General features: G+C 46.1%; 1 protein-coding gene across 1 annotated transcript in view; it reads right to left on the bottom strand.

The window, feature by feature from the left end:
* LOC309662241 (aldehyde oxidase 2-like) overlaps positions 1–27386 on the bottom strand; it is a 75341-nt gene that overhangs the window by 36049 nt on the left and 11906 nt on the right. The window contains 19 exon segments of the mRNA XM_082464714.1: positions 1855–1885; positions 1888–1962; positions 1965–1986; positions 2711–2785; positions 2789–2835; positions 3277–3337; positions 3340–3375; positions 6486–6653; positions 7389–7529; positions 8901–8993; positions 10548–10731; positions 11296–11480; positions 12862–12971; positions 14911–15004; positions 16591–16739; positions 20924–21016; positions 22545–22689; positions 24778–24858; positions 27075–27164. Of these exon segments, the coding sequence (XP_082320840.1) occupies positions 1855–1885; positions 1888–1962; positions 1965–1986; positions 2711–2785; positions 2789–2835; positions 3277–3337; positions 3340–3375; positions 6486–6653; positions 7389–7529; positions 8901–8993; positions 10548–10731; positions 11296–11480; positions 12862–12971; positions 14911–15004; positions 16591–16739; positions 20924–21016; positions 22545–22689; positions 24778–24858; positions 27075–27164 (1880 nt within the window).

The following is a 27386-nucleotide window of genomic DNA, read 5'->3' as shown; positions in this document are numbered from 1 at the left end:
TTATTTAACCACCCACCCGTCACTTATATATATTCACTGAGTGCATATGATATGCTAGGCACTGATATGAATTGATGTATGGCTAAATTACTATTATCTCTGTGTTCTAGAACTCATTGTTTGACGAACTAGCCAAAAGGGATTAATGTCACATGTCAGTTAACTTGTGTTCTCATGGCTTCAAATTTGACCCTCACCTAGATCCAACCATTTTGCATATCCCCGCCACTAGTTACAGAGGCGAAAGAGTGTGAACAGGTAAATCAAACTTAACAACACAACTGGAAAAACAAGGCCAAGCACACGGCCTAGGAAGTCTGGATTAGAATCTTCATTTTCAGCTATGAATGCTACTATGTTAGTTAAGTGGGGCCCTTGGGTAGTGAGGACGCCCAGGCTTTCTGTTTGTCTAGGGCAGAGGTTCCCAGACTTTGAAGTGCAGATGAATCATCTGGAGTGCTGGTGAACTGCAGATTCCTGAGCCTTAGCACTAGGACTCTGATTCGATAGGTTGGGAGGAGCCCTAGATCTGCATTTTCCTCAGTGATTCTGATGCAGGTGTCTTCAGGTACATGTTGAAAACCACGACTCTACCACAGGGTTTTATGGTCCTCTTTGATGATGAGGACCACCTGGAGTATCAGTTAAATGTACAGTTTCCACGTCCATCCCCTGGTGATTCTGATTCAGTGGGTCTGGGATGGGGAGGCAAGAATTTCTATGAGCCCAGGAGACTCTTAGTATCAGCAGTTTGGGAACACTGCTCTGGCATGGCAGGTGTTGTAGCTTAAGGCACTGGTTCCGACACTTGGCTGCACAGTGGAATCACTGGGGAAGTTTTAAAATAGACTGATGCCTGGGTCAATGTGGGGAAGCCTAGGTACTGGGATTTAAATGCTCCCAGATGTTTCTGATGTGCAGTCATGTTTGAGAAGTCTTAAATGTACAAAGCTTGGTGGGAATATGATGAATTAATTATCGCTTGCTGACTCCTTGGTGGGTGTGAATACAAAGAGTTTCATTATGGAAAAAACTGGGGATGGATTTCAGATTCCACCTTTTCCCCACCTGTTATCGCAAAATGAGACACATATCTGAGCGCTTTGGGACCCTTGAACTACATGGAAGTTGTCAAAGGAAGCAGGACCTTTGAAATTTGCAGGCTGACTGGGGCTTTGACATAGTAACAAAACAAAACAAAAAACAGCCATAAAAAATGAACAAGGAATAACCATTGTAAAGCAATTATACTCCAATAAAGATGTTACAAAACAAAAATGAATAAGGAATAGAAAAGCCAGCGCCATGAACAGCATGAACAGTGAAGGAGCAAGACTTCCGGCTGAGGTCAGCCCAGGAGCTCTCTTTGAGGATGTCATGTGTCCATTGAACACACATTGGAGAGCAAGCCTTTCCCAGGAGCAGTGAGGGAGAAGGTGGGAGCCTTTTTTTCCTCACCCGACTCTGTCTTCAGCTGCGGGTAGGAAGGAAAATGGGGGAGCAGGCTTCCCCCTTGACACTCCACTTGGGCAGGTGACTTGCCCCACTCCTAAATGGGTCACCTTCCCTGAAGCTCGGGGACGGGGCAGCGACAGCTCTGGAGGTGTTCAACTTATAATACCACTTTTCCTTTATAGAGCAAATTCGCCTATTCAAAGTTCTATGTGCATTTGACTTTTCCAATAGCTCTAGGAGGGTGGGTGTTATCTACAATTATAAAGAAAAAGAGACAGGAGGCTGAGTTGCCCAAGGACACTCAGGTGGTTATGACAGCAGCCCAAGTGACTCTCAGGCCACTGATTTGCCCTCAGCTCTGTGCATTTTACACCCTCCCGTGTCCCCAGGCGCACTTACGTGATAGTGCCCACAGCTGCAGTAGCCCCGATACAGCTGGTCCTCCTACCTTCTCGCCTAAACCTCCACCCACTCGTTTTACATGACAGGTGATTCTGTTGATGGGATGTTTAAAGTAGAGGACACTGTCTTCTGTAAAAGGTAGATAACGGGAAAGGTTTACAAGAGTGAAATGGTAAAGAAGGTTTTTGCTTCCTGAAACATCACAGCAAAATTCATCTACATCTACTGTCAGTAAAAAACAAAGAAAGAAACAACTGAGATAGTCTGAATCTGTCCTTCAGAGCTCTACTGAATTTATAAACATTGTTAATCTCCAGCAGACTATCCAGCAGAAAAATGGTACTTTCCTAAAGGGAAACTGTCCTGGATTCCTGTCAGAACCTGGATCTTAGACAAACACCTACCCCTAAAGTCCCAGCAAGGTGAAAGCCAGTGGACACGTGACAATCTACTAAAGAAGAAGATACGTTTGCAGCTAAACCCTGGAGCACTTTATGACTGGGGAAATGAAAATGTGCTATGAAGTGATGTGTTTACTCCAAAGGTTACCTGTGGTGATTATTTTAGGGAAAAATCAAGTACGGAAATAATTAAGTGTTGTCATCCAATCACAATCACATTTAAGCACGAAGCCCATGAATGTACACCTCAAACTGAAAATGGCTATGGCAGTTCTTTCATTTACTTGACAAGACCAGAAAACATCAGAAAAGGGTCTGGGGTCTTAGCTGCTCTGCTGATGTCCAATACTTGGATTCTAAGATTCTGCAGGTAAAATGGTGGCCAGCTGTGAGGCTGTGGCGGTGGAAGGCCATGACACAATTAGGAAGCTGGGGGTGATCCTGGATCTCACCTGCACGTGGGCTGGATCCTGTGCTGACACGTAAATGTCCAGTTCTTTGTCCTCTGTCTTTGGAATAACAAGCACTCACTGTGTTTCCATGTAAAAATGTTCCTGTCCTCCAACATGGATATCTCCTGTCAAGGGCAAGCACAGGGAAATGCCTGAAGTTGTATGCTGGTTGGGGAATTCAAAAGCAAGTGAGACGTGCACCGGCCAGCTGGATTTGTCCTGACCAAGGCATTGATGGATCAGGCATTTGTCCTGTGACAACTGAGGCCATCTGTTTCAGAGACTGTGGCTCTGGATAACAAGTTGAAAGTGTCTGCTTCCGTTCTTCACTCTGTCCTTGACTAATCAAAGTCTTAGGAATTTTTCTTCTGTTTATTCTATTGCTCCCTACCCCCACCCCCCCAAAGCAACACATAAACCAATTTGAAAGGAAGCGAGAGAAGAGAACTTCGGCAAAATGCCAAGACTTTAGAAGATGGTCTTTCTGAGAGGAAATCACATGTTCTCAATGTCTGCTTCAGAAGAACGTTGTGCAAAGATTCTGTGAAACATCCTGAGTCACTTACCTTCAACAATTTGATCTACTTTTTCAAATGTCTCCTCAATGTTTCCTTGTTCAAGTTTTTTTTTTCAGGGCACAAGAATGAGTTGTGTTTTATGGCATCCTGAGTGACAGGAAGAAAAAGAGCTAATTCTTTTGACTGTTTTCTTCCAATGGCAATTTGTTCTTACCCAAAAGCCAGTAAACTCCCGAAAATCACCATCTGCTAAGACACACAAAGGAGTCAGGGAAGCAAGAGAGCACATACTAGAGTAGCAGACTCCCCGCAGAGACGAGATGTCAGAGGAAACACCTTCTAAATTGCAGAGAAAACCAACAAGGATTAGAGAAACTTTTAGAATTGAGATCTGGGGACACCATGATGGTCCGGGATGATAAGTTCTCATTTCTCATTTTCAGTGTAGATCTCCAGGGAACAGGTGATAGATCCAAATGCAGTAAGAGTGAGGCTCAGGGCCCTCCCTTTTTCCCCTCTTCTGGAAGAAAAATACTCGTGTCAGACGTAGGGAGCTCACATATAGGATGGAGACCACGTTAATGGGGGAGGACTCAAGTCCTAACACATCTCTTGGGCAAAAAAGCCCAACAGACACAGTAGGCAGTTTGTTCATTTCTTTGTGTATTTGGCATATCTCATAAGGACCTTTCTAGCCCTTTGCTCTAGGGGTGTTTTTTGGACGATTACATGAACTGACTCACACATGAAGACTGCAAGCCATCCTGTCCTGTGGTTCTGTGGATTGACCTAGGACAGCTGATCCTTGCTTAACCTTTAGATCCAGGTGTTTTCCACACTTGACAATGGCCCCTGACTCCTGCATTCTCACTTGCCAATGGCCTTAAGTCCATCGCCTTTCTTGCTAATGACGATAATGGGGATAATGAAATCAGCTAATATTTATTGAGTGCATGTTTTGTGTCAAACACTGTACAATATACAGTGTATTTACATGTATTCTCACATGAATTCTATTATTCTCTCCATTTTCCAGATGAAGAAACTGGGCTTAAGGAGGTTAAAATAACTTTCTCAAAGTCACGCTTCAAATAAGTGATAGAGGCAGCTTTCAAGCCTGGCTTAATTTTCAGAAGCATCTTGCCTAATAATGAATACTGGATTTCTCAAAGCAGCAGAAAATGAAGAATATAGTTGAAATTTTCATTTTTTGCTAAACCGAGATCTCAATATGTCACCATAGTACATGTGGAAGTATGTTTATTGCCGTCCCATAAATGTGTCCTAGGGTAGTATAATCTTATTATAATATATGCTATATTTATCAAGTTCTAACTATCAACATGTGCCAGGCACTGTTCTAAGTGCTTTGCACATATTAACTCATTTAGTCTTACAACAACTCGATGAGGTAGGTATTATTATTATTACCTTCATTTTACAAATGAGGAAACCATGGCACAGACAGGTTAAGAAACTTGCCCAAGGTCACACAGTTAGGAAGTGGTGTAGCCAGGATTCAAACTTGGCAGTTTGGTTTTAGAACCTGTGCTTTTAACTAGTACCCTGTACTGCCTCTCATATATATAGTCACGTTAATGAATGAATGGATTAATGAGTATTGGTATATATGACTATTCTTTTAGCTACTTTTCTTTTTTTTGAAATTAATTTATTTTTAATTTTATTTACTTATTTTTGGCTGTGTTGGGTCTTCGTTGCTGCACGTGGGCTTTCTCTAGTTGTGGCGAGCGGGGGCTACTCTTTGTTGCGGTGCGCAGGCTTCTCATTGCGGTGGCTTTTCTCTTGTTGCGGAGCACGGGCTCTAGGCATGCGGGCTTCAGTAGTTGTGGCTCTTGGGCTCTAGAGGGCAGGCTCAGTAGTTGTGGCGCATGGGCTTAGTTGCTCCGTGGCATGTGGGATCTTCCCAGGCCAGGGATCAAACCCATGTTCCCTGCGTTGGCAGGCGGATTCTTAACCACTGTGCCACCAGGGAAGTCCTACCTACTTTTCTTCGCAAAAGAATTTTTTTGCTGATGGTGGACAGTCCTCATCGGAGGGAACTCTAGATCTCTAAACATTCCAAGTCCCAAGATATTTCATGAGTGTGTCCTTTGGGTGTCATTTCCCCCTTGAGGAAATGGGATTGGAATTAAAATTTCATGAAACCCTTGTTAGGATCCTAGTACAACCCTAGGAAGGGGGGTGAGCCAAGAACAATGGCTTGGACTTCTTGCAAACTTGACAAAATGGGAATTTGGAACAGAGTTGATTTGGTTTAGAAAGAACAAGAAACATGACCTCTTTAACACTTCGAATATTGAGCAAGTTGTACCTTCTAGGCACATTTTAAAAATGTTCAAATGGTTCACTAGGGCCTTTGAAAAAATTTTATTTTCTTTCACAAGCAAAGAAATAAATAAGCTTTTCTCAACTTAATTGCTATGATCTTATCTTTCATTGAATTAGGACATGCAAACCCCTGTCCACATCTCACTTTTCTAATCTAAATTCATTATTTTTGCTGGAAGTAGCATTTTCATTCCATCATCTAGACCCAGAAATGAGAGTGGAAATTTCTGTGGAATTTCATCATGAAAGTCCCACTGCTTTTGGGCTCTACCTTGAAAAGATTATTGTTCCCAATATCCATTCTCACCATTTTCAAGTAATAGAATCCCCAATTTCTAGTGAATACCTGGCCACCTAGAATACAGTCTACATTTCCCAGATCCCCTTTCTAGGTATGTTGGTGTGGCATGTGACTAGTTTCTACCCAAGGAGAGGTAGGAAGGTTATGTGCAGCTTCTGGAAGGGTCCTTAAGGGGAGGGGATATGCTCTTCTTCATCACCTCATTCTCTCTGCTGACTGAAATGTGGACTCAATGGCCAGAGTTCAGTAGCCATTGTGGACCAAAGTGTGATCTGGAGAATGGAAACCACACAGGACGGAGCGACTATATACAAGGAGGCCAGACCCCTGACACTTAGAAACACATATAAGCCCGGGACTGGCCATTTCTAGATTTTCTGAATGTGAGAGAGAAAGAAACTTCTATTTTTCTCCTGTTTCTTGGAGCCAAAGCTAATTTTAATTCATATAAGTAATATCTTCCAGAGAAAGCTGATTTTTCCAGAGCAAGCCAGTGACAAAAAAAAAAAAAAAAGTAGAGCCCTGAATTAGTCTCACATTAAGAAGTTTGCAAAGGAACTTTTGATTCTACAACCTTACAGGAGAGATCAGGCAGCCTGCTTACCTCAATGGTGAAGATTATGGGCTCCAGTTCTTCACAGGTTACCTTTATCTTTTTGTGTGCTTTGCCTATACATCTGTCTCTGCAACCACAGCACAGATGATCTGGCCCAGGCAGAGTACCTGCGGAAAGTACATCCATGAAGCAGGTGGAAAATTCTGGGTAGAAGTACTGTTAGTGCAAGCTTACCAATGGCTGGTGTTTTAGTTATCATTGTTGACCAATAATAACCACATGTGACTACATGTGCTTGGCTAAAAAAAATTTCTTTTAAATTTTAATTTAAAAATTAATTAAAATCATACAGATGCTTCTACTGGCCATTTTACTCAGTGAATGTAAGCCCCAGAGTGGATGTGAGATTGGCTGTGACCTGAATCTGCTGCATCCTCTGTCAAGGGTCGTCCGCGAGTGTCGCCTTCATGGAGTCATTTTAGAGTTTAAAGATAAGGAGAGTATTTTTTGTACAATGTGATTCCTGTGCTTCCCCCGACCCCACAACCCCAAAATTCATATGTTGAGGGGCTGACCCCCAAGGTGACTGTATTGGAGATAAGGCCTTTAAAGAGGTAATGAAGGTGAAATGAGGTCCTAAGGGTGGAGCTCTAATCCAGTATGACTGGTGTCCTTATAAGAAGAGGTAGGGACCAAAAAAAAAAAAAAGAAGGAGACAAGGAGAAGGTGGCCATCTGCAAGCTGGGAAGAGTGGCCTCAGGAGAAACCTGCCAACACCTTGATCTTGGACTTCTAGCCTCTAGAACTCTGAGAAGACACATTTCACTTTTTTAAGCTATCCAGTCTGTGGTACTGGGTGGACCAAAAGGTTCGTTCAGTTTTTTCCGTAAGATGGCTCTAGTAGTGCTTAGCTGTCTTTAACTTCATTTGAAACAATTTTGTTAGAGTCTATGTGACAGCCATTGAAAGTTCTTTATCCAGCATGGGGATGTCATCACAAAATACGGCTTCGTCTGTGGCATGTTTAAGGCCTGGTAGGTGCATGATGGGGCGTCCGACTGGATCTTGGAGGGGTTGGTGAGAATCCACACTCTACAGAGAAAGACAAGAGTTTCCCTGGAAAACTTTAATCTTCAGAAGTGACCTGGCCGATTACCAACACTCCTGATTCAGGATTGAGAAATCAGACGGTCACCCTCAGGCAACAAACACTGGAGTGGGTCAGATGAGCGTGGCAATTTAATGTTGTAACTAGACTGGGGAATTGTCATTTCAGTTATGCGGCAATGCTTTAGACAGGGCCAATGTTTTGACAAAATTGTGAAGTAGGTGAATGGGTACTCTGGCTTCCCCTTTTGGCATGTTCTTTTCCCAAGTGGTGTCCCGTACCCCTTTATTCTGGAATTCAGAGGGTCTCCCTGTCCTGCTTTCTTACTTTTCCAATGATCAGTGTGTTTACACATTAAGTGACCATGATGATGAGGCCTAGAGTGCTATAATTCCTAAGGATGCGGGACCAAAATCTAAGCCAAAAGCCTGCCTATCGGCAGGAGCAGGGCCTCTGGTGGGAGATTGGGGGCACATGGCAATGGAGTCTATCCAGATCTGGTCTAAGGTGCCTCGGCTGCCCTTGTGATATTTTTGTGCACAAAAATATCACTGGCAGTATAAGTAAATGGATGAATTGGGAAATTGGGATTGACATATATACACTATTGATACTATGTATAAAATAGATAACTAATGAGAAGCTACAGTATATAGCACAGGGAACTCTACTCAGTGCTCTGTGGTGACCTAAATGGGAAGGAAATCCAAAAAAGAGGGGATATATCCATATGTATAGCTGATTCACTTTGCTGTACTGTAGAAACTAACACAACATTGTAAAGCAACTATACTCTAATAAAAACTAAAAAGTAAAGGGAGCAAGTGTTTATTCTGGAACTCTTCTCAGGGAAGATCTATGTGTGGACTATGTGTGGAGATCGGGTGGCAGGAGGGGCTGTGCTCTAATAGATAATAATAGATACTTTCTAAATTGTTCTTCAAGAAGAGGGGGTTCAGTTACTTGCAGGGCTCTTGTTTTGCCGACTGGAGATTAAACATTTGCAATCAGGGCTGGAGGCTGAACCTTGCTACTGTCCTGCTCTGTCCTTCCCCCCACTCCTGGCTTAGCTGCTCTTCAAAGAAATGCCCAAAGAACAGCAGTTTGAAGACACTCTCAATTATTAGTCAGATGGTCAAACTGTTTCAGGTGGGTTTGGTCCTGAGTGCATCCAGCGGTAGCTCAGGCCTGATCTTAGATCCAGCCTCTCCCTGGATCGGCCTGAACAAAGGACCAATGTGCTAGCAAAAACTAGAAAGTTAGAAGGGAAAATCACAACTTTGAAGCACTTGCTTGTTCACACAGCTACAGCTGTCTCTTAGTTTCTCGGTTTCCATTAAATTAAACTCACTGACCTGGTACCTTTGGACTCCCTGGGGTACTGTGACCGGGAAGTCTTCTAGAGCACTTAGGAATCGGTGTGAAATTTCAGGATAACGGCGTCTGTTCTGAAAGACGATTCAAAACAATAAAGATAAGCTGATTAGTCTATGATTAAACTGGGCTTTGAAAGTGACTTGGCTTAAGTAGCCAAGAAACCGTAGGGTTCGGGTAGCCTGGGTGACGCAAATCCACATCACCTCCCAGGATCCACGTCTGTGAAGGTTCCTTGCCCTCCCTCCCTTTCCACATAAGGAAGACCTGGACTGACTGTTTGAATCTGATCCTCAAGTCAGTCTGAGGAGAGAGAGGCCTGTCAGCAAGCTGGGCAGAGGCAGGAGGAGAAGCAAGAAAATCTGGGGTTGGAAAAGCCATTCTAGAATGAGCTGGGGTGGTTCAGTGTACACAAAAGAGCCCAAATCCTGATTATTTTCCTCAGCAACTCAGTTTTTCCGGGAGAGCAGCAAAACTGGGAAGGCTCTCTGGGTGTCACTGAAACACATCAAGGGTCTTGATTAAGAAATTCAATGGCAGCAAGGGTTATTCTAGTAAATGTGGTTTGTCAGGGTCTTCACCTTTCTTTTTTTATTTTGGCCGCGCTGCACAGCTTGCGGGATCTTCATTCCCCAACCAGGGATCAAACCTGGGCCCCCTGCAGTGGAAGCACGGAGTCTTAACCACCGGACCGCCAGGGAAGTCCTGTGAGGGTTTTCATCTGAATGAATGAAAACCAGACAGTTTAGGAACACTGGATTGTTGGCGTGGGGTGTGACTGGGGAACAGGGGTGCAAGTTAGGGTGAGAGTTGTAGTCACAGGGGAGGAAAGATAGATTCGAAAGAGAGGAGGGGAGGGGGAGAGAGAGAGAGGGAGAAAGAGAGTGAAAATATTTTGCTTTGGTAACTTATTCCAGAAGTTTATAATCAGAAATTCTGAAAAGAAGCTACTTAAATATTAGCATATAAGCCTTTTAGGTTTTTTTTTTAATTTAATTTTATTTATTTTTTTATACAGCAGGTTCTTATTAGTCATCCATTTTATACACATCAGTGTATACATGTCAATCCCAATCTCCCAATTCATCCCACCACCACCCAACCTTTTAGTTTTTTTGAAAAATAAAATTTTGTTTTACATTTCATATTGAATATAAAATTCTAGAATAGGCAAAACTAATCTATAGTGTCACAAAGCAGATCAGGGGTTGCCTGGGGGCAGGGGTGGGAGGATTGACAGCATAGGGGCAAAAGGGCACTTTTTGGGGTGATGGAAATACCCTATCTCTTGTTTGAGGTGGTGGTGATGCCAGTTTACACAATTGTCAAAACTCTCTGAGTTTAAATAGGTGCATTCTATGTAATTATACTTCAATAAAGTTGATTTTAAAAAAATTGCACATAGGAGGCAGGGGCCCCATCATGTTTCCCTGCTCAGGGCATGTGGTAAACATCTGTGTACTGAAGACAGTCTGGCACCCCGAGCCTCACGCAGTAGCCCTTCAGGGCTGAGTTCCGGAAGAAGGGATGGCTGGGAACCGACAGGCTGCCCACAAGACGGTTTGCAAAAGTAGTGGGGAAGGTGGGAGCTTATGCTGCCAGGAGCACATAAAAGCCAGATCACTTACAGGCACAGAGAACAGCTCTACTAGTTTCTTCTGTTCCTGCAGAACTTGTAGGTAGAATTTGAAGAAGAAGCTGGCCACCAGAGTCCTCTTGAACGCCACCCTCCCACCTGGAGCCCAGCCTGGGAGGGAGACTTTGTCCAGGAGCAGCCTGCAGGCCTCATCCAGCATCAGCTCACCCCAGCGCCTGGAGAAGGGCAGCCTCAGTGACTACTGGCACGTGCTAGATATTGGATGGTGGCGGTTCAGACACCCCAGAGTCGCATTTTATGAGTTGGATGGGCACTTAGAAATCACCTAAGTAAGCCATTCAGGAAAACTGAGGCCTGGGAGGCTGCACTGAGTAGCCTGAACATGCTGGAACCAGGCATTAAATAAATAGACCATTAGGGTCAATTCCATTATGAACTAGACAGGACTCAGACTCGGACACTGCCTTTACTGAGGAAGAAATAGAGTGCCCCCGAGCAGTGGGAGTGGTAGGTACCACTTGGATGCTGCCTGGTGTGGGTTTGCTGGAGTGTTGATGTGCACGAGAGCACTGGGGCTGAACACAGTCCTGGGCCATATTTGTTGTATCCCTCACCCAAAGAGTGGCACCTAATTAATCAAAGTCAAATAAAGTTGGATTCATTTAGCAAAATTACAGAAAGAACAAGCAATGATTCTACATATAGGAGTTTCCATCTTCCCACTTGTTTTTTTCTTTGATGTCAAGCTTCACCATCGGGGTCCAGGGTTTGTTGCTTACCTCCCTAGGAGCTGCTGGCAGGAATTTTGTGCACTGACTGTGGCAGCCCCGACCCCTCCGTAGGCGATGCTCAGGTCCTCGACGGTGTCTGTGCCCTCTTTGAAGAGGACTCGCCTGCCAGCATTCACATGGGCCAAGGCATTTTGCTGGCACTGAGCCTGTCGGAAGGCTGACACAAATTCCCACTGTGGAGACAAAAGCCATTTGGAGTTATTTGATATGTTAAAGCTAAGAGCAAGTTTTCTGCTTCTTGGTGTCACTAATTAATCACTTAGACTCAATCTAAATGGACACAAAGGACGCTTGGCACAATGTGAGGACAATTTGGCTGCCTGTTCGTTCAAAGAGAGAATGATGTCCTCCCAAAGGTCCATCCCCAACCCCCCATACCCTCAATGAACAGGGATCACTGCGCACTTTCCCTCTGAGGCCAGGATGCCTCTGCACAAAATGCCCGGAGCATTTCCACATGCTCTTATTTCCGGGCGCCATTAACTCCAGTCTCCAGTTCCCTTTGTCCACTGTGAGGATGGAGGAGGCTTCTCAACACAGGTACTTTTAAATGTGATGTGCTGAAAGTGTGAAAGAGACCCATCGAATTTCTTGGTTTGTAGACGCTATCACTTTTCCATTTTGCAAAGTTCGTAAAGGCGTTGAATAGAACTTTCCAACAGTGGACTAGGGACTCTTCTATCTGAGACAAGAGTCAGGATGGTGACAGCTGCCCCCCTTACCCTTGGCACCATGACCACTGGTGTGCTGACATAGGGTTAACGGAGATGGCCGGTGCCTCGAGTGTGTTTCCATCTGTGTGGCCACCGAGGGTGCTGTGTTTGGTCAGCTTGTTTTTCTGTCTGGGGCCCTTACCCAGATGCACACTGGCTCGGGAACAGATTTCAAAGTTTCCATTCCCAAGGAAAAATAAATGAAGGTCATACGTGGCTGAAAGCATGACTTAATATAAGACTTCCTGCATGACCAAGGTGACTCCTGGCTTGGGATCACTGTGCGTGTGTATGAAGTATTGCCCCTCTTGGCAAGACTGTCCTCTGGGATTCAGGTACAGTTTGGGGGAGAAGCACGGGGAACAGGGAGTGAGGACAGAGGGCCCCTTTGGTAGCTGGCTGGGTGGCCACATCTCCCCCCAGGGCTGGTGCGTGAGGCACTCCTGTTTCTCTGAACTGTTGGGGTCAGCTCCAGGGGTGGGGAGCGCGGAGGTCTGGCCGCAGCCTCTGCCGCCTTTGGGTCAGGTGGAGAAGCTCATTCCGCAGCAGGAGAACTTGAACTTCCGCCTCCCGGCGTTGATATTAGACACGAGGGGGCGTGGAAGCACCTCCGCGGGCCGGGCAGGCGCCGCCCCACAGCTGAGGCAACGACCGCAGGGGCTCACCCGGAGCTGAAAGGGTTGCTGGAAGCCTTGGTGCTGCATCAGGCTACAGAGGACAGGAAACAGGTTCTCAGAGCAGCCTTAGTTTCCTTCCATCTGTTCTGAAATTTCTACAGATGACTGGACTCAGTTATGCAAAGAGAAAAACAACTCTCAAAAGTGACCAGCGGAATTCTTACCTTTTGAGAGTGGGGAATATACGCAGACTCCGAAATTCCCTCTGGCTCCAGGTCTGCACTCGCCAGCCCAGCAAGAAAATGTTCGCTTAGCGCAATCTGTTGAGGAAAATGACATTTCTGCACAGGTGCAACAGGAATGCGAGATTATTCTGTACTCTTAAATGTCAGCAGCGGAGAAGAAAAGGTCACCTTTCTCTGCGAGGAGCAGCGCGGGGATCTGAGCGCGCGGTGGACCAGGGCCCCTTGTCCCTTCCACAGGGAGGGGTGGCAGCAGCTGCATGACATTTACTCTTGTTAGTGCACGTGCCGTGTGAACTGGGTCTCTTCCTGTCCCCAAGGCCTGTCAGGCCTGTTTTCATCTTTCAGCAGAGGCTGGTTAACTAAATCTAGCTCGTTCAATACTGTGATCAAGGTAAGGGCCTAACTTAAGCTGAGACGTGGTTCGTTTCCATTATTAACAGAGCTCAAATCATTGGATTTGCCTTTTGTTCTTGCCACCGCTGTTGGCCTCTAAGCGGGATACCCACACCTTGAAAGCAAAGTGAACAATTCACAAAACCTCCTTTCAGCCCCATTGTCACCACATGGTGGTCAGAGAAGTCCCCTCTGGCTTTAAAAAGTGGTTGTGGCTCCACAGAGGAGATGTGGTGAGGAGATCGGGCGGCAGTGCACGGAATCTGACGTGGGTTCCGCTCCAGGCGCAGCAGCAGTGTGCTGATTGGAAGGCAGGCGGCAGGGGGACCCCAAAGGAGTCCCTGTGGACCTTTCCCTCCCTGCTACTGGCCTCACCGGAGCGGGCTGAGCTCGGGCTGGAGGTGGCTTTGGCAGAGCTGGGAAAGCAGAGACCTTAAGCCAAAGGTAACGACCAACACGCCAGCAGAACACAGCTAGTCCTAGCGTAGAAGGCCCCATGGGGGCCGGGCCATCCTTGCTATCCTGATGCCCCAGAGCCTGCTTCTCCCTTAGTCTTTGGGGGTCGAGCTAAGGTCGTCCTGGACCGCAGGCCTGCAGGACTCAGCAAAACAGTTGACTGGGCCAGGCAGGGGTGAGGCCTTTCCTCTCCTCCCCCCTGGGTGGGTCCCACGCACAGCTGAATGGGGGCCTGAGAGCTTGTCCTCTGCCAGTAGGTCTCCCCCAACACGTCTCAGTTCCCACCCACCAGGGAGGGGATGGTGTTAGCCAGCAGTCCCCTGGGGAGGGTTACAATGCCTGTAACATAAGTCCTGGTTGGCCACACCCCGAAGTCCGCAAGGGGCAGTGTGAGTGCTCCCCTGCACCCAGTGCCTGGGCCCTGTGTCAGCCGGTAGGAGGGTATTTGATGGGTGAGGGAGGGGGAGGAACAAGGGAAGCGGGGAGTTAGAAGCCCTGGGGAGGCGCTGATGGAGAAGAGACAAGCATGCCCATTTGGAAATCAGGCAGACTGGGTTTCCATCCCATGCCCGCCTCTACAAGCGACCTCCGCCGGGTGGTTGGACACATTAGACGTGACGTGTGTAAAGTATCCAGCAGAGCCTGGCACAAAGTCAGCACCCAGTAAACGGGAGTGCTAGCATCCTTGTAGCAGCCAGAGGCTGAGCACTTCGGGGGAGACAAGGGTCATATAGCACGGAGCGCCCCAAGGGAGCGTCCCTCTCAGCCAGCATGTAAAATCAGTCATCGCCTTCCTCCTGCCCCCAGGGGCCCCATGATGTCCCCAGCCTGTCCTCACTAGATCTGTGGCTTCTCACACAGCAACTGGGGGGGGGGGGGTGGGCATGAAGAGAAGGAGGTGCTGGTCCTCAGGCCACAGAGAGCCCTCGCGTCAGCCTCCGATACCGCCCCAGGCTGATGCGGGCTAACTGAGCTGTGGTCCAGGCTGGGTGCTGTGTGTATGTGGCAGGTGGTGCAGAAGGAAGCGTCAACCACCGCTTGCATCAGTGTGCCTCCTGCCAGGAGCCTGAGCTTCCCATGGTGGATGGAGAGCCAGAGACCTAGGCTCTGATATAGCAATTCTTTAAAAAGAGACAAAAACTTTTCAGGTGCTGTTCAGAGTGTTCTGGGGTAGCTTACCTTCTGATATCAGATTGAGGTTAGTGTTGCCCACAGCCAGAATTGGATTCAGATCTGAATAGCAATGCCGGCTTATAATGTGTCCCCCTAAGGACTAAGGAGAGAGAGTTACAGCCTCGTCATTCGATCCCTCAAATCCGAGAGCCACAGGCACCTGCTTATGGTCTTCTCTGGTAGTGAAAGGGTCAAGGGGAGTCTCAGTGTGCCCTGCAGATGGGACTCAGTTCAGACCATGTGGGAGGCTCCCACCCACCTGCGACTTTGGATCGGGTGAGGAATGGATGGTAACAAACACTCCACGGCATTTGGTATGTTCCACCTGTTGTCTAACCCCTTCACACGTATTTATCCGATCCTCACAACAACCCAGTGAGATGATGCAATTATCCCCCCTTTACAGATGAAGACACTGGGGCACAGAGAAATGATGAAACTTGATCAAGGGCTCCCAGCTAGGAAGGGGCAGGACTGGGATTCACGTGAGCGAGGCTCAGCAGCCAATTCTGAACCACCCCTACTTAGCTGGTGCAGGTGGCCACAGTGCTGGCCACAGAGGTGCCGTCCTGCCTTGGAATCTCAGCCTCATCTCACGGCCTCTGAAATTGCTGGACTTCCCGTGGGCTGCGTTGAGGTGCTGGGCATCCACGTCACTGAGGGAGAGTTGCCCTTTTCCTCTTGGGAGATTCCGCTTGGATCTGGTTGAGGCTGTAGCATCTCAGAACGTGTCAGGGAAATGACTGGCCAGTCCACTCAATGCTCTCCTTCGCATGTAGTGATGGAATCTACAGGGACAACCTGGGCTGTGTAGACCCGGGCTGGAACATGGGTGAGGACAGGGAACCCCACTTCCTCTATGAACAGCTCAGTTTTAAAGTTCTTGTTTCCACTGAGTGGAAATCTGCATCCCTGGATTCTCACCTATCGGTCATACTTCTACCCTTTGTGATCATATGAAATACATCACGTGTCTCCTTGGGAGTCTAGAAATATTTGAAGGCAGCTCTCATGGTCCCTCTGATTGTCCCCACCCCCGCCATTCCTCTTTCTGATGTGGTTTTCAACCCCCCAACTCTCCTGCCACCATCTCCTTGCCAGGCTCCAGGATTTGAGTCAGAGTTCTTGACAGTGAGTGGGAACACTTTGGAATCACTTGAAGAGATTTTTCAAAGGAAACATGTTCTCCCTCCATTCCCTGTATCCCAAGGATTTCTAATACACCATTTGGGGTATGTAAGGGAAGGAGCGTGTGTACTTTGAAAACTTACTTCTGCTTTCTTCTGAGGTCAAAGACAACCAGACCTTGAAGTGTGATTCCCTGATCTGAGCATTATTCTTCAGCTGTGATCTGAACAGTCTGAGGTAGAGGAGATTACCCTCCTTATTTTAGGTATTATACTTCTGTTAACGCAGCCTAAGACTAAATTAGCTTCTTTGAAGGTCTTATCACAGAATTAGCACTCGTATTCCTACTTGGCTTATTCTGTTGAACTTGACTTAGAGTCTTCTTTGAAATATGTTATTAAATAATGTTTGTTAAATATTGAATATTTATTTATTGTGCCTGTCGTTTCAATCTGCTGAGACCCTGTTGCACACTGATTCTGCCAATGCCTATTTCAACATTTCGGTGAGGTTAAGAAATAGGTGCAGTGGGCCTCGTGATTGGCCCGGAGGACATACGGCCATGTTCCAGATCTGCTGGCCCGCCAGGCTCTTCAGGTGCTTCAGGAATGCTTGGCATGTCTGGGTCTTCTCCGGGAACTCGGATACCCTCTCAGCCCAGATGTCCTTGACCCGGGCCAGACTGCAGGCAGCACCTATTGTCAGTCCTGGAAAGCACATTGTTTTTACAGGTGATGTGGGAGGAGCAGCTGGATTGCAGTCATGGCTCCAGGGCCTTGGTGTCCAGCTTGTGCGGTGGCTCTCGACACTGGCTGCTCAGAGAATCACCAGAACTCAAACAGCTCAGATGCCCCACTCCCACGTCAATCAAATCAGAATCTCTGGGTGCAGGGCTTTATCAAAGTCTCCCCAGGGAGTTCTCCTGGGCAGCCAGGGTTGGGAACCCCTGGGTTGGTCTACACTCGTTGAATGAACATAAGAAAACAGGCTAGAGAGAAGGGATGACAGTAAAAGTTAGCAGGTGGCAGACTCTACTAGATCTTTCCGTGACCCCCTCCTGACTGACCACAGTGAAGCTATGCAAAGCTGTTTTGTGATTAAGGGGGATAAATATGATGGCATGAAAGCAATCAAAGGTCTTTCAATTTCCTAGGTCATTGTCTAAAATCAATAATGCTTTTACTGTTGACTTGCACCTCTACAGGTAGCCTTGATATTCAAAACCGTCAACAACCAGTTCCAGGAGGGGCACCGGCCAATCAGAATGAACACAGCTCATGCAAGGAGCTGCCCTAGGTATTACGCTGGTTGTTGTTAGGTGTGGGGATGTTGGGGGTTCCCAGGGAGGGGCTTGGGGGGCAGGAGCAATGGAAGAGCATCCATCTAGGGGGATCAGGGCAATGCTATTTGCTGGCTGGCAAGGAAGTAATTCAGCATTTAAAAACCGTTGCAGCCATACTCGTGAGTATTGGCAGGATATTAGCGCTGGCTTTGGGCTTCTCTGTAGTAGAGATGTAAAAGGTTCAGATCAATCTTTGAAAATGAAGAAGTCACCCAAACCATCAGGAGGTGACTTAGCTGGACTTTAAAAATTAATCTCTCTGGGGTTTGTAGAATGAATCACTAACACATAGAGTCTGATTTGACATCATTTCCAAGGCTGGGTTCTAACCGCAGTTAGTCTGTTTTTTAACAGGTTGTGGGCTGGGCTTTGATTTTTCTCTTGTGGATTAATCGTGGAGAATATTTCACCCTCCCACATAACTTTATTTTCATCAATATTAACCATGTACTTGGCACAATACTTCCCCCACCCCTGCCAACATACACGCACAACACCCCCTGCTGCTTCAATGATCATAGCTAACCTAATTGATTAGGGGAACCACTAGTTGCTCCTTATTATCTGTATGCTAAGCAAATCTTGCCTAAAAGTAACTAAACTTCTCCTCTGCCCTGGAGCGTCTCTCAACTTAGAGCCTCACCCTGTTTCTGCTTCAGCATCTCATACAAGGCACTCCGTAACATGGGATCCCATCCCAGACCCACCAGGGGTGGTCTATTGCTTCCCATCACTACAAGTTCCAATAAAGCTTGGTCTTTAACTTCTGCAAAATCCTGCCTTCCCTTTGCCTGCAGGAGCACTGGGAAGACCAAGCTTGTTTCCTATCATACAGTTCCTCCTACCCTGTAGACCCAGAGCCTTATTCGTAGGGAAGAAATCAGAGACAAAGACATTATTATTATTATTATTATTAATATCTTTTTAAGGTCAGGAGCATCACACAGACCAGTATGATCATCCCTTATTTGACATAGAATAGGGCAGTTCAGCCCTAGGGGAGAGTAAAATGCCAGCTGTTGTTACTGCCTGGGTTCTCAGAAGTATGGATTTCAAACTCAGGCTGAGGCCAGACAATCCATTTTGGGGCTTTCGTTTGGCTCTTTCCATCGCTCACATTACCCCCTCACTTTGTGCCAGGCATGACATAGCTGTACCGAGGAAATTCTATTTACTGTATTTCCATTCATATTTTATTCCATCTTTGGTCACAAAACCTAGCCTATATTTGAACAGAGTTGAAAAGAGCCTTATCTTTGTTTGATTCTCAGAACATGGATTTTGTTTGAACTCCATGCTTCTCAAAGTTTGTGGGTCTATGGGTTAAAGGTGCAGCGACTTTCTGGAGCACTTATTATACTAAAGATTTTGAGGAAAAAGAAGTGTACAGAGCCAAGCATGTATGTGACTTGGATTAGCACACAAAATTTAAACAAACATAAGCTGTCACAGAAACTGATTTCCTGGGGGGAGATTGCTGGTGGTGGTGGTGGGTACATCTGGCTCCCACGTATCCCTCCCCCCACCAGTGTCCTTCATTCTTCTGGGCCTTAGAAAAAGTTTGGGCATCCTGGGAAAGGTCCCTGGAGGCCACTAGAGATTACTCACACTTAAAGTTTAAGGGGCCCCCAAGGAAAGTGCATTGTTTGTTTCCTCAGATTTTAGAATCTGGCTCTACATTGCCTGCGGAGTCCAAACTGATAAATAGCCAACTGGACAGGCCGTGGGGTGGGCCTGGGGGCCAGGGAATGGCAGTAAAGACAAGAGTTCTGGATTGGAAGTGGGAGATGTGTGGCTTGGTGACCTGCCACTAGCCAGTCTGGGGACCTTGGGCAAGTTCACTTTCCTTTAGTCCTGGCCCTGGCGGAGGTAGATATAGGGGCTCAGTGGGATGGAGAAAGTCTTCAAACAGAGTAACTTATTTTCATTTACTAAGATTTGTTTGAGGACAGGGTTGTGGTGCTGAAGACAAGTTTGAAAACCATGGGCTAAACGATGCCTGGGGTGAAGATGAGGGGAAGGGTTTTCGGGTCTTGACCGTCTGCTTAAGCTACTTGACTGTACTCCCAAACCACCCATTTTACTATTCCCTCTTTCTCTTCTCTCCAACCCCAAGATTTCAGATAAATCTAAGCACGTTCTCCTCCTCTTCTGAGTGGTATGCAGGTGTGCTACCTGAGTTGTCCCAAGGCCGAAGCTGTGAAGCTGTGGTGCTGGGCAAAACCAGGAAGGGTCCCTTTCCTAGCAGGTGGGTGGGGCGAGGCCAGGGAAGGGCAGGCTTGCTGGTCTGCAGCACGGTCGAAGTCTGGCTGATGATGGTTGAGGCCGGGAAGGTAGGACTCCTGGATGGCAGTGATACAGCCGAGGTGGGTCCCCTCCCCTGCCCACCACCAACCTCGAAAAACATACGGTGGCCTGCCAGTCAGTCTGGACTAAAGCTTTCAGTTCAGTCAACCTCCCTGTTGCCTGAGTTAAGGAAGTCATTATTACCACTGCCTCCCAAATTCAAGTTTCTGACCCACTCATTTGTTTGTTTGTTTTTTGCATTAAGTTATTTGTCAGTAATTTAGCACATATATGCATGTATCTGGGACAGGCACATACATGCTAGGAGATCTGGGGGATGAGGGAAGGACTAAAATAAGGTTCCTTTTGCCAAAGGGTTTGCAGTGCATCTTGAAGGCAAAGTCTTGCATGTTTCCTTCCTACTCTGTGGGTGCCAGCTTGCCTGATGCAGTATCTGTACATAAGGGGCCCTTAAGGATGTTGCAAGTGACTGGGGGTGTTTTCCCGGGCAGGTTTTTGTCTCACTTGGCCTTTTGCCGTTGTCCCCATGAGACAAGTAGCATTTGCGTGCCAGACACTACATCGCCTACTTTCCTCCTGCGAACACCCTCCCTCCCTGGAATTGACCATCCAACCATTGGAGAGTGCCAGTTCTCTATTGCTGTCTTCCCATTAAAGTGACACTGCAAGACTGTGGCTTTTTTTTTTTTTTTTAAATTAATTTTTTTGGCTGTGTTGGGTCTTTGTTGCTGCGCACGGGCTTCTCATTGAGGTGGCTTCTCTTGTTGCAGAGCATGGGCTCTAGGCGTGCAGGCTTCAGTAGTTGCAGCATGCGGGCTCAGTAGTTGTGGCTCACGGGCTCTAGAGCACAGCCTCAATAGTTGTGGCGCATGGGCTTAGTTGCTCTGCGGCATGTAGGATCTTCCCGGACCAGGGCTCAAACCCGTGTCCCCTGCATTGGCAGGCGGATTCTCAACCACTGTGCCACCAGGGAAGTCCCAAGACCATGGCTTTTTATAGGCAAGAATCCTGCAGCTGACTGCAAGGTCTTGAATGACATTATCCAAGTACCTCATATTCTGTGCAAAGCTTTTGACAGTAAAGTTTCATGGTGGGGATGTCATATCACATCAGAAAAATGATGAAGAATTAGAAACAGGCCAGACAAGATAAATGTATGAGGAGGTTCTAAACTATATAGCTTGTTAAGTTTAGTGCAGGAATCGGTTCATTGATATTTTATGAAGAACACCTGGAACTCACCATCCCTTGTTTTAGACACCATAATCAGCTCAGAAATCCTAGCAGGAGAGAGGAGAACTGGGTGAAAATTTCCTTGAGATTTCAATACAGGTCCTGAAAGTAAATGCATTATATATTCTAGAGAGAGTTAGGAAAGAGAAAATGCAATTTTTTGGCATTGAGAGTTTCTCATAAAAATATTCAGATGCTAATTTTAAAAACTGGCAATAAACGTGTATAGATGTGAAAGCAGTGGCCATACACCCTGCCAAGTAATTTTATAGCACAGGCTCTCCTGGTATATGTATTTATTTATACTCTCTACATGTATATCAAAATAGGAAATAAAATGGATGAGAGGTTCTTAGAAAACCCTTGCATGTGGGCACCAGGAGACACATATAAAGACATTTGTAATAGCAAAAACTTGGAGAACACTCCACATCCTTGAGCAATAGAATGGATGAGCAAATTGTGCCCTGGGCACACGATGGAATCCAGCACAGTTACACGCAACAACGTGGGCGAATCTCAGCTCAAGAATGTTGAACGCACAAAGCAAATTGCAGAGGAATAATACCATGTCAGTCTATTTATGTGAAGTTCAAAAATATGCAAAACTAAGGGACATGGTGCTTAGTTACTCAAATATATGGGGTAAAATTGTAAAAATGAGGAAGAGACTGACCGACATCGTATTCAGGCTAATGAGTGCCTCCGAGAAGAAGGCGAGGGGAGGGCCTGTGGTTTGGGAGGGCCCACGGGGCATTCAAAGTTCTTGGTAAAGCTCTGGTTCTTAAACGGGGTGTGGTGATAACTGGTTGTGCATTGTTAATATATCCATACCTATTTTATAAAATTCTATTTTATTTAACAAAAACAAAGTTAAAAAGGACAAAGTAAATTAAATGATAGGGGCTTCCCTGGTGGCGCAGTGGTTGAGAATCTGCCTGCCAATGCAGGGGGCACGGGTTCGAGCCCTGGTCTGGGAAGATCCCACGTGCCGCGGAGCAACTGGGCCCGTGAGCCACAATTGCTGAGCCTGCGCATCTGGAGCCTGTGCTCCGCAGCGGAAGAGGCCGCGATAATGAGAGGCCCGCGCACCGCGATGAAGAGTGGCCCCCACTTGCCGCAACTAGAGAAAGCCCTCGCACAGAAACGAAGACCCAACACAGCCATAAATAAATAAATAAATAAAAAATAAAACTTTCTTCCTTTAAAAAAAAAAAAAATTAAATGATAAACAGTCCTCTAATACATTTTTTCCCACACCTCAAGAGGTTACACTGCATACTCCCAGGGTATATGTACCTCCAATTTTGGAGACCATTTTACTATAATAATATGATATTTGTATTATACTTTAATATTGTATATATAATTTATATATGAGTCTATATAGCACATATATGCTAGTATTTATAAAAATATATAGTAGATATAAAAATACTATGTTATATAAATAATTATTATATAATATACCATATAGTAGTACATTTTATGATACATTATTATAACATTTTTATTTAAAAAATGAGGTTTTTATCCTTAAAAAGTAGTGTTTGTAGACTGTGAGCAGAGTGGAGAACAGGAAGTCCAGCTCGGCACAAATGGTGGAGTGAGAAGCGTTGCAATCACTCACCCAGTGAGGTGTTGCCCAGGATGAGAGGGCCTTCCACGTGTTTTGCTTTCAGCTCCAGGAGGTCCTTGAGGGTCCCAGGGGAGATCCAGGTGACGCTCTTTCCATGAAAGGCCAGGGTTCGTTTTTCTGGGTTCTCTGCCATTCTCTACGTGCAAATAACAAGGTGTGTGCACCTGTGCACACCTGTATTCCTGGGTTATGATAGATCCTAGGTGGAGGTATGTTCCTCTAGAGAGATTTCAGAAGTTCTGGGGTCCCCTTGACCAAAAAGACACTCACTACACCCATTGGCTAATGCCTGAATTTCCATAATTAGATATTTACTCCTTTAGCTTAAGACTTGATAATGCGTAGTTCTTTGGAGGAAAGCGACAATAGGAGCTGGCATCTGTCACTGACCCTTCAGTATAGATTAATTTAACGTAATTTAGTATCATGGCCTTAAAAATCATAATTATACTAATACTCCTAAATTAGAATCTTCGGCTTTTCCTCTGAAATCCTGAACGAGTACTCAGTGTCTCTCCTTAGGTGTGTAATAGGCATCTCAAATTTAACGTGTCCAAAACTGAGCTCCTTACATCCCATCCCTCTCCAAGCCCTGGAAAAGGATCCCCCAAAGGCAAAAGGCCCTGCTCCTCCGGAGGTCTTCCCCTTCTCCCCTTCTCCACTCCCCTTTCCAGCTGCCCAAAGCCCCAGAGTCAGCAGTGACTCCTCTCTCTCTCCCACACTCTACAGCAGCGGTCCCCAACCTTTCTGGCACCAGGGACTGGATTCATGGAAGACAGCTTTTCCACGGACAAGGTGGTGGGGGGATGCTTCAGGCGGTGATGCGAGAGACGGTTCAGGCAGTAATGTGAGCGATGGGGAGCAATGGGGAGCGGCAGGTGAAGCTTGCTTGCCCGCCGCTTACCTCCTGCTGTGCTGCCCTGTGCCTAACAGGCTGCGGCCCGGTATCCGTCCACGGCCAGGGTGGGGTTGGGGACCGCTCCCCTACATCACATTCATCAGGAAATCTTGTTGGCTCTTCTTCCAAAATGTATCCAGAATCCACTCCCTCCTCACCACCTGCATGCTGGCCGCCTGGTCCAGCACCACCATCCTCAGGATGACATTAGTGCCCTAATGGGCTCACTGCTCCTTTCCTCGCCCCCCTCTGCAGGCTATTCCCATCCCAGCATCCAAAACAACCCCGGATCCCATTACAAGGTTAATAGGAGCGTACCCCTCTTCTGTCCAACCTCTCTGATAGCTTCTCATCTCAGGCAGAGTAAAAGCCAAGTGGTCTAAGTTCAGCATGGCCTGCCCACCCCCCGCCCAGCTGCTTTCTGATCTCCCTGGTTCAGGGCACTCCAGCCAGGCTGGCCCCTGCTCCGTCCCTTGGTCAGGCCAGGAGTTCTCCCCTCCTTGACACCTTTGCACTTGCTGCCCCACTGCCTGGACTGCTCTTCCCCCATGTATCTTCATGGCCAGTTCCCTCCCCTCTTTCAGGACTTTCTTCAAATGTTACCTTCTCAGAGAAGTTTTCTCTGGCCGGATATTTAAAGTTGCAACCCCTTGCATCATCCTATCCCCTTTCTCTGTTTTATTTTGTTCTCCTTCTCACTTGCTAACACACTATATAACTTATCTATTATCTTGCTCATTGTCTGTCTCTGCCACCAGATTACAAACTCCTTGGGGCCAGGTCTGTGTGAGTTTTGTTCCCTATTGTATATTCAGTACCCCAAACAGTGCCTGGCACATTGCTGAATGATGAATATTTGTTGAATGCATGAATAAACACATCAGAATCTTTCAGAAATAGGCATTTTATGGAATGGGACCACTGGATGTTAGAGAGGAAAGATAGAGATGCTGACAGAGGAAAGGCTGAGGTATCGGGAGGCCCTGGAAGTGCCCCTTGAGGTCAGTATCTGGAAAAGGCTGGAAAGGCCAAGTTAGAAGCTGAGAAAAACTGCATTGCTTGGGACGGCCAATAGGGACACACTGCAGATGACAATGATGGGAGTAATGATGAAATCGCTTTAAAAAGTAGCCTCAGCTGAGGCTTCGGGGAAAGTGTGCAGGGCAACAGGCAGGGCTTGGTGAGCAGGACAGGGCCAGGCATACTGATCTGATCAAGCATTTCCACAATTTGATAATTTCACAGGACGGAAAGTGTGGTTTTAGAAAACTGAGCTTATAACCAGTGGCACTGAAACAAGCACATAAAACACCCAACTCATCTTACCAAGAGTTCTGGGGGAAATATGAGCCCCTGGGTAGGGTCCAAGGGCTGGAACTCCTCTTTTGCAAATAGCTCCATGCAAATCTTTATAAAGGGCAGAAGAAGGTGGTTCTGTCAGCCCTGCTCAACTGGAAACAGCATTGTAATCCTTCACATTAATTAGGCAAAATGAACGTAGTAATAACTATCTGATTCTCCTTGTATGGGAAAATAGTTCAAACCAAATAGTTTTAAATAAGAATCTTGTTGTAAGAGAAATACTGATTTGACACTAATGTGATGTTAAAGAAAAGAGTATTCTATTAAATAGTTCAAACAGTACCCTGCGAAACACCAAGACAGCCTATGAAAAACAATCACAGGTCAAATAAGTTTGGGAAACCCTCTCCACTGTGCCCCAACCTCTGTCCCCTCACCTGTCAAGTCAGGATTCAAAACTCTGAGAAGTCCTATTGTTTAAGTAAAAAAATGACTCTAAACATACAGACCCATGTGTAAACACACACACACACACATACCACTTGCTTTAATAACAATAGTTAACATTTATGGGGTGCTTACGTTCCAAGTACTTTTACACGTATTAATAATTTACTTAATCCTCACAACAATTGTACAAAGAAAGTAAATTATCAACTCCACTTTACCTATTAGGAAACTAAAGAACAGTGAAAAGTTACCCAAACTGGTATCTTGTCTGAGTCAAACATATTTTAGCTTTGGAAACACTTATTCCCAGGAAACCTTCCTAAAGAGAAAGACAAATTGGGAGGGAACTGTGGGATGCAGGGCTAGAGGGCTGTGTAGTGGGGAAGAGCATGGGAGATAGGGAGGCAGACAGGTTTGGGTTCCTTCTCAGTTCTGCCATGACTTGGCTCTCTGACCTTCTCAATGGAAAGATACTTAACCTCTCTGAAGATTAAATAGAAATAATGCCTATTTTGAAGGGTAATTGTGACAAGTAAGTGAAATGGCCTGACATTTGTCCAATACTCCCCTGCCTTTTTTCCTATCTCTCTAAGGTCTTCCCAGGTTGCAGAAGGAAAACTTGCAGTTGTTCCTTGTGTAGGTTAGGACCCCAGACTGAAGCATAACTGGCCAACATCTGAAGGATCAGTTTTTGTGTAAGCTGGAATTAGAAATGTAGGCAGTACCTGAGGTCAGTAATGTGGTGTATATCTAAAGCCTAGAAGCAAGATAGTGTCTGAGAATTAAAATGTAAAACAAACAAAATGAATCAGAGCTGAGGAATTAAAGTTCCCCTAAACAGGGACCAGGCCAAGACTTAACAGTTACCCCATGGAAGATATTAACATAGCTTCAAGAGAAGGGAGTGTCATGGGGCAGACACCTGCCATCCAGCAGGTCTACCTGATGGATGGAGGGGCGTCTTCTATGATGTTACCCTTAAGATAATCCAACTGCTCTGCATCCATGGTCACCAAGCAACCTTCCCCTTATAATGTGGCTTCCTGTGTGTCTTTTCGTATAGGGAAAGGACATGTGGCTCAGTGATCATAAGATCCACCTTAAAATTGTGTTTCTCTTTATAAGGAATATTGGGGCGCAGTCCAGTTTAAATATGTTCTTCTGCATTTGGTTAACGTGATCCAGGTGGACCCCAGAGCGCAATCATTGCCCAGATTGAATTCCCGGGGTGTTAAGGATAGAAACAGATACTGCAGGGAATGACGGGCTCAGTTTTGTCTAAGGCCAACTGGGTTCTCTTAGTTTTCCGTGTCTACAGGGAGGAGACTCTATTTTTCCTATATTCGAAGTAGGAATTCTCTCTAAGTAATTCCTTTAAGAGCTTGGCCGTGGGTCTTTTTTGGAAACTAGCGTCTCTCAGAGAGCAAAGCCGGAGACTGGGGTGTTTCAGGCTGGACTTCGCAGCTGTGGGAGCCATGAACTCGCCATGTATCTTGGACAGGCTTCTCAGCCTTCCTGACGTTGCAGTGCCCTCTCTCTGCAAAGGAGCAGATGGTGATAGAGGCCAGCTCTGCACGAGTAGGGCCAGGCAAGGACGGGACTCATCATAGCTGGGGTAGGTCTTTTTTCTCTTGTCTGAGTGGGTTTATGTTTTATTGTTTCAGCCTGCCAGAGAGTGAAGGGGGAAATCAGAGTGTGGGCTTTGAATCACCACTTCACCCAGATCCCAAATGAAAAGTGCCTTATTCGTGCCTGCACTTTGGACGTTTGTCAGTAAAGCGGAGAATGACCATCAAAACTCACAAGCACAGTTGCAGCACTAGCCGACATTAAGCGATACTCTCAGGAAGAGGACAAACAAAGGGGCTCACGTCACTTTTCCTGTCGAGCGAGGAAGAATCTTTTTCCCCCTGATCCAGGCAGCATTTTCCTGTTCCTTTCTGTTGACAGCCATTTGACTCCTAGGATAGTGAAATGCCTTGAGATGAAAAACTTTTTAACATGTAAATAGGTGTGTGCCTTGAAGGGTTTGACAATTTAAATGAGGCTCCAAACTTTTAAAGTCACTTTTGGTGGTTTCTACTGGAATAGGCATAATCACAAGATCTTTCTTTTTTTTTTACTTTATTTTTTAAATACAGTGATACAGATAAATATATAAAATATATAATACACACACAGTA

Source organism: Balaenoptera physalus, assembly GCF_965194825.1.
Source record: "Balaenoptera physalus genome assembly, chromosome: 6".
Classification (NCBI taxonomy): Eukaryota; Metazoa; Chordata; class Mammalia; order Artiodactyla; family Balaenopteridae; genus Balaenoptera; species Balaenoptera physalus.
Note: the sequence above shows the minus strand (reverse complement) of the source record. Positions and strands in the feature narration are given on the sequence as shown.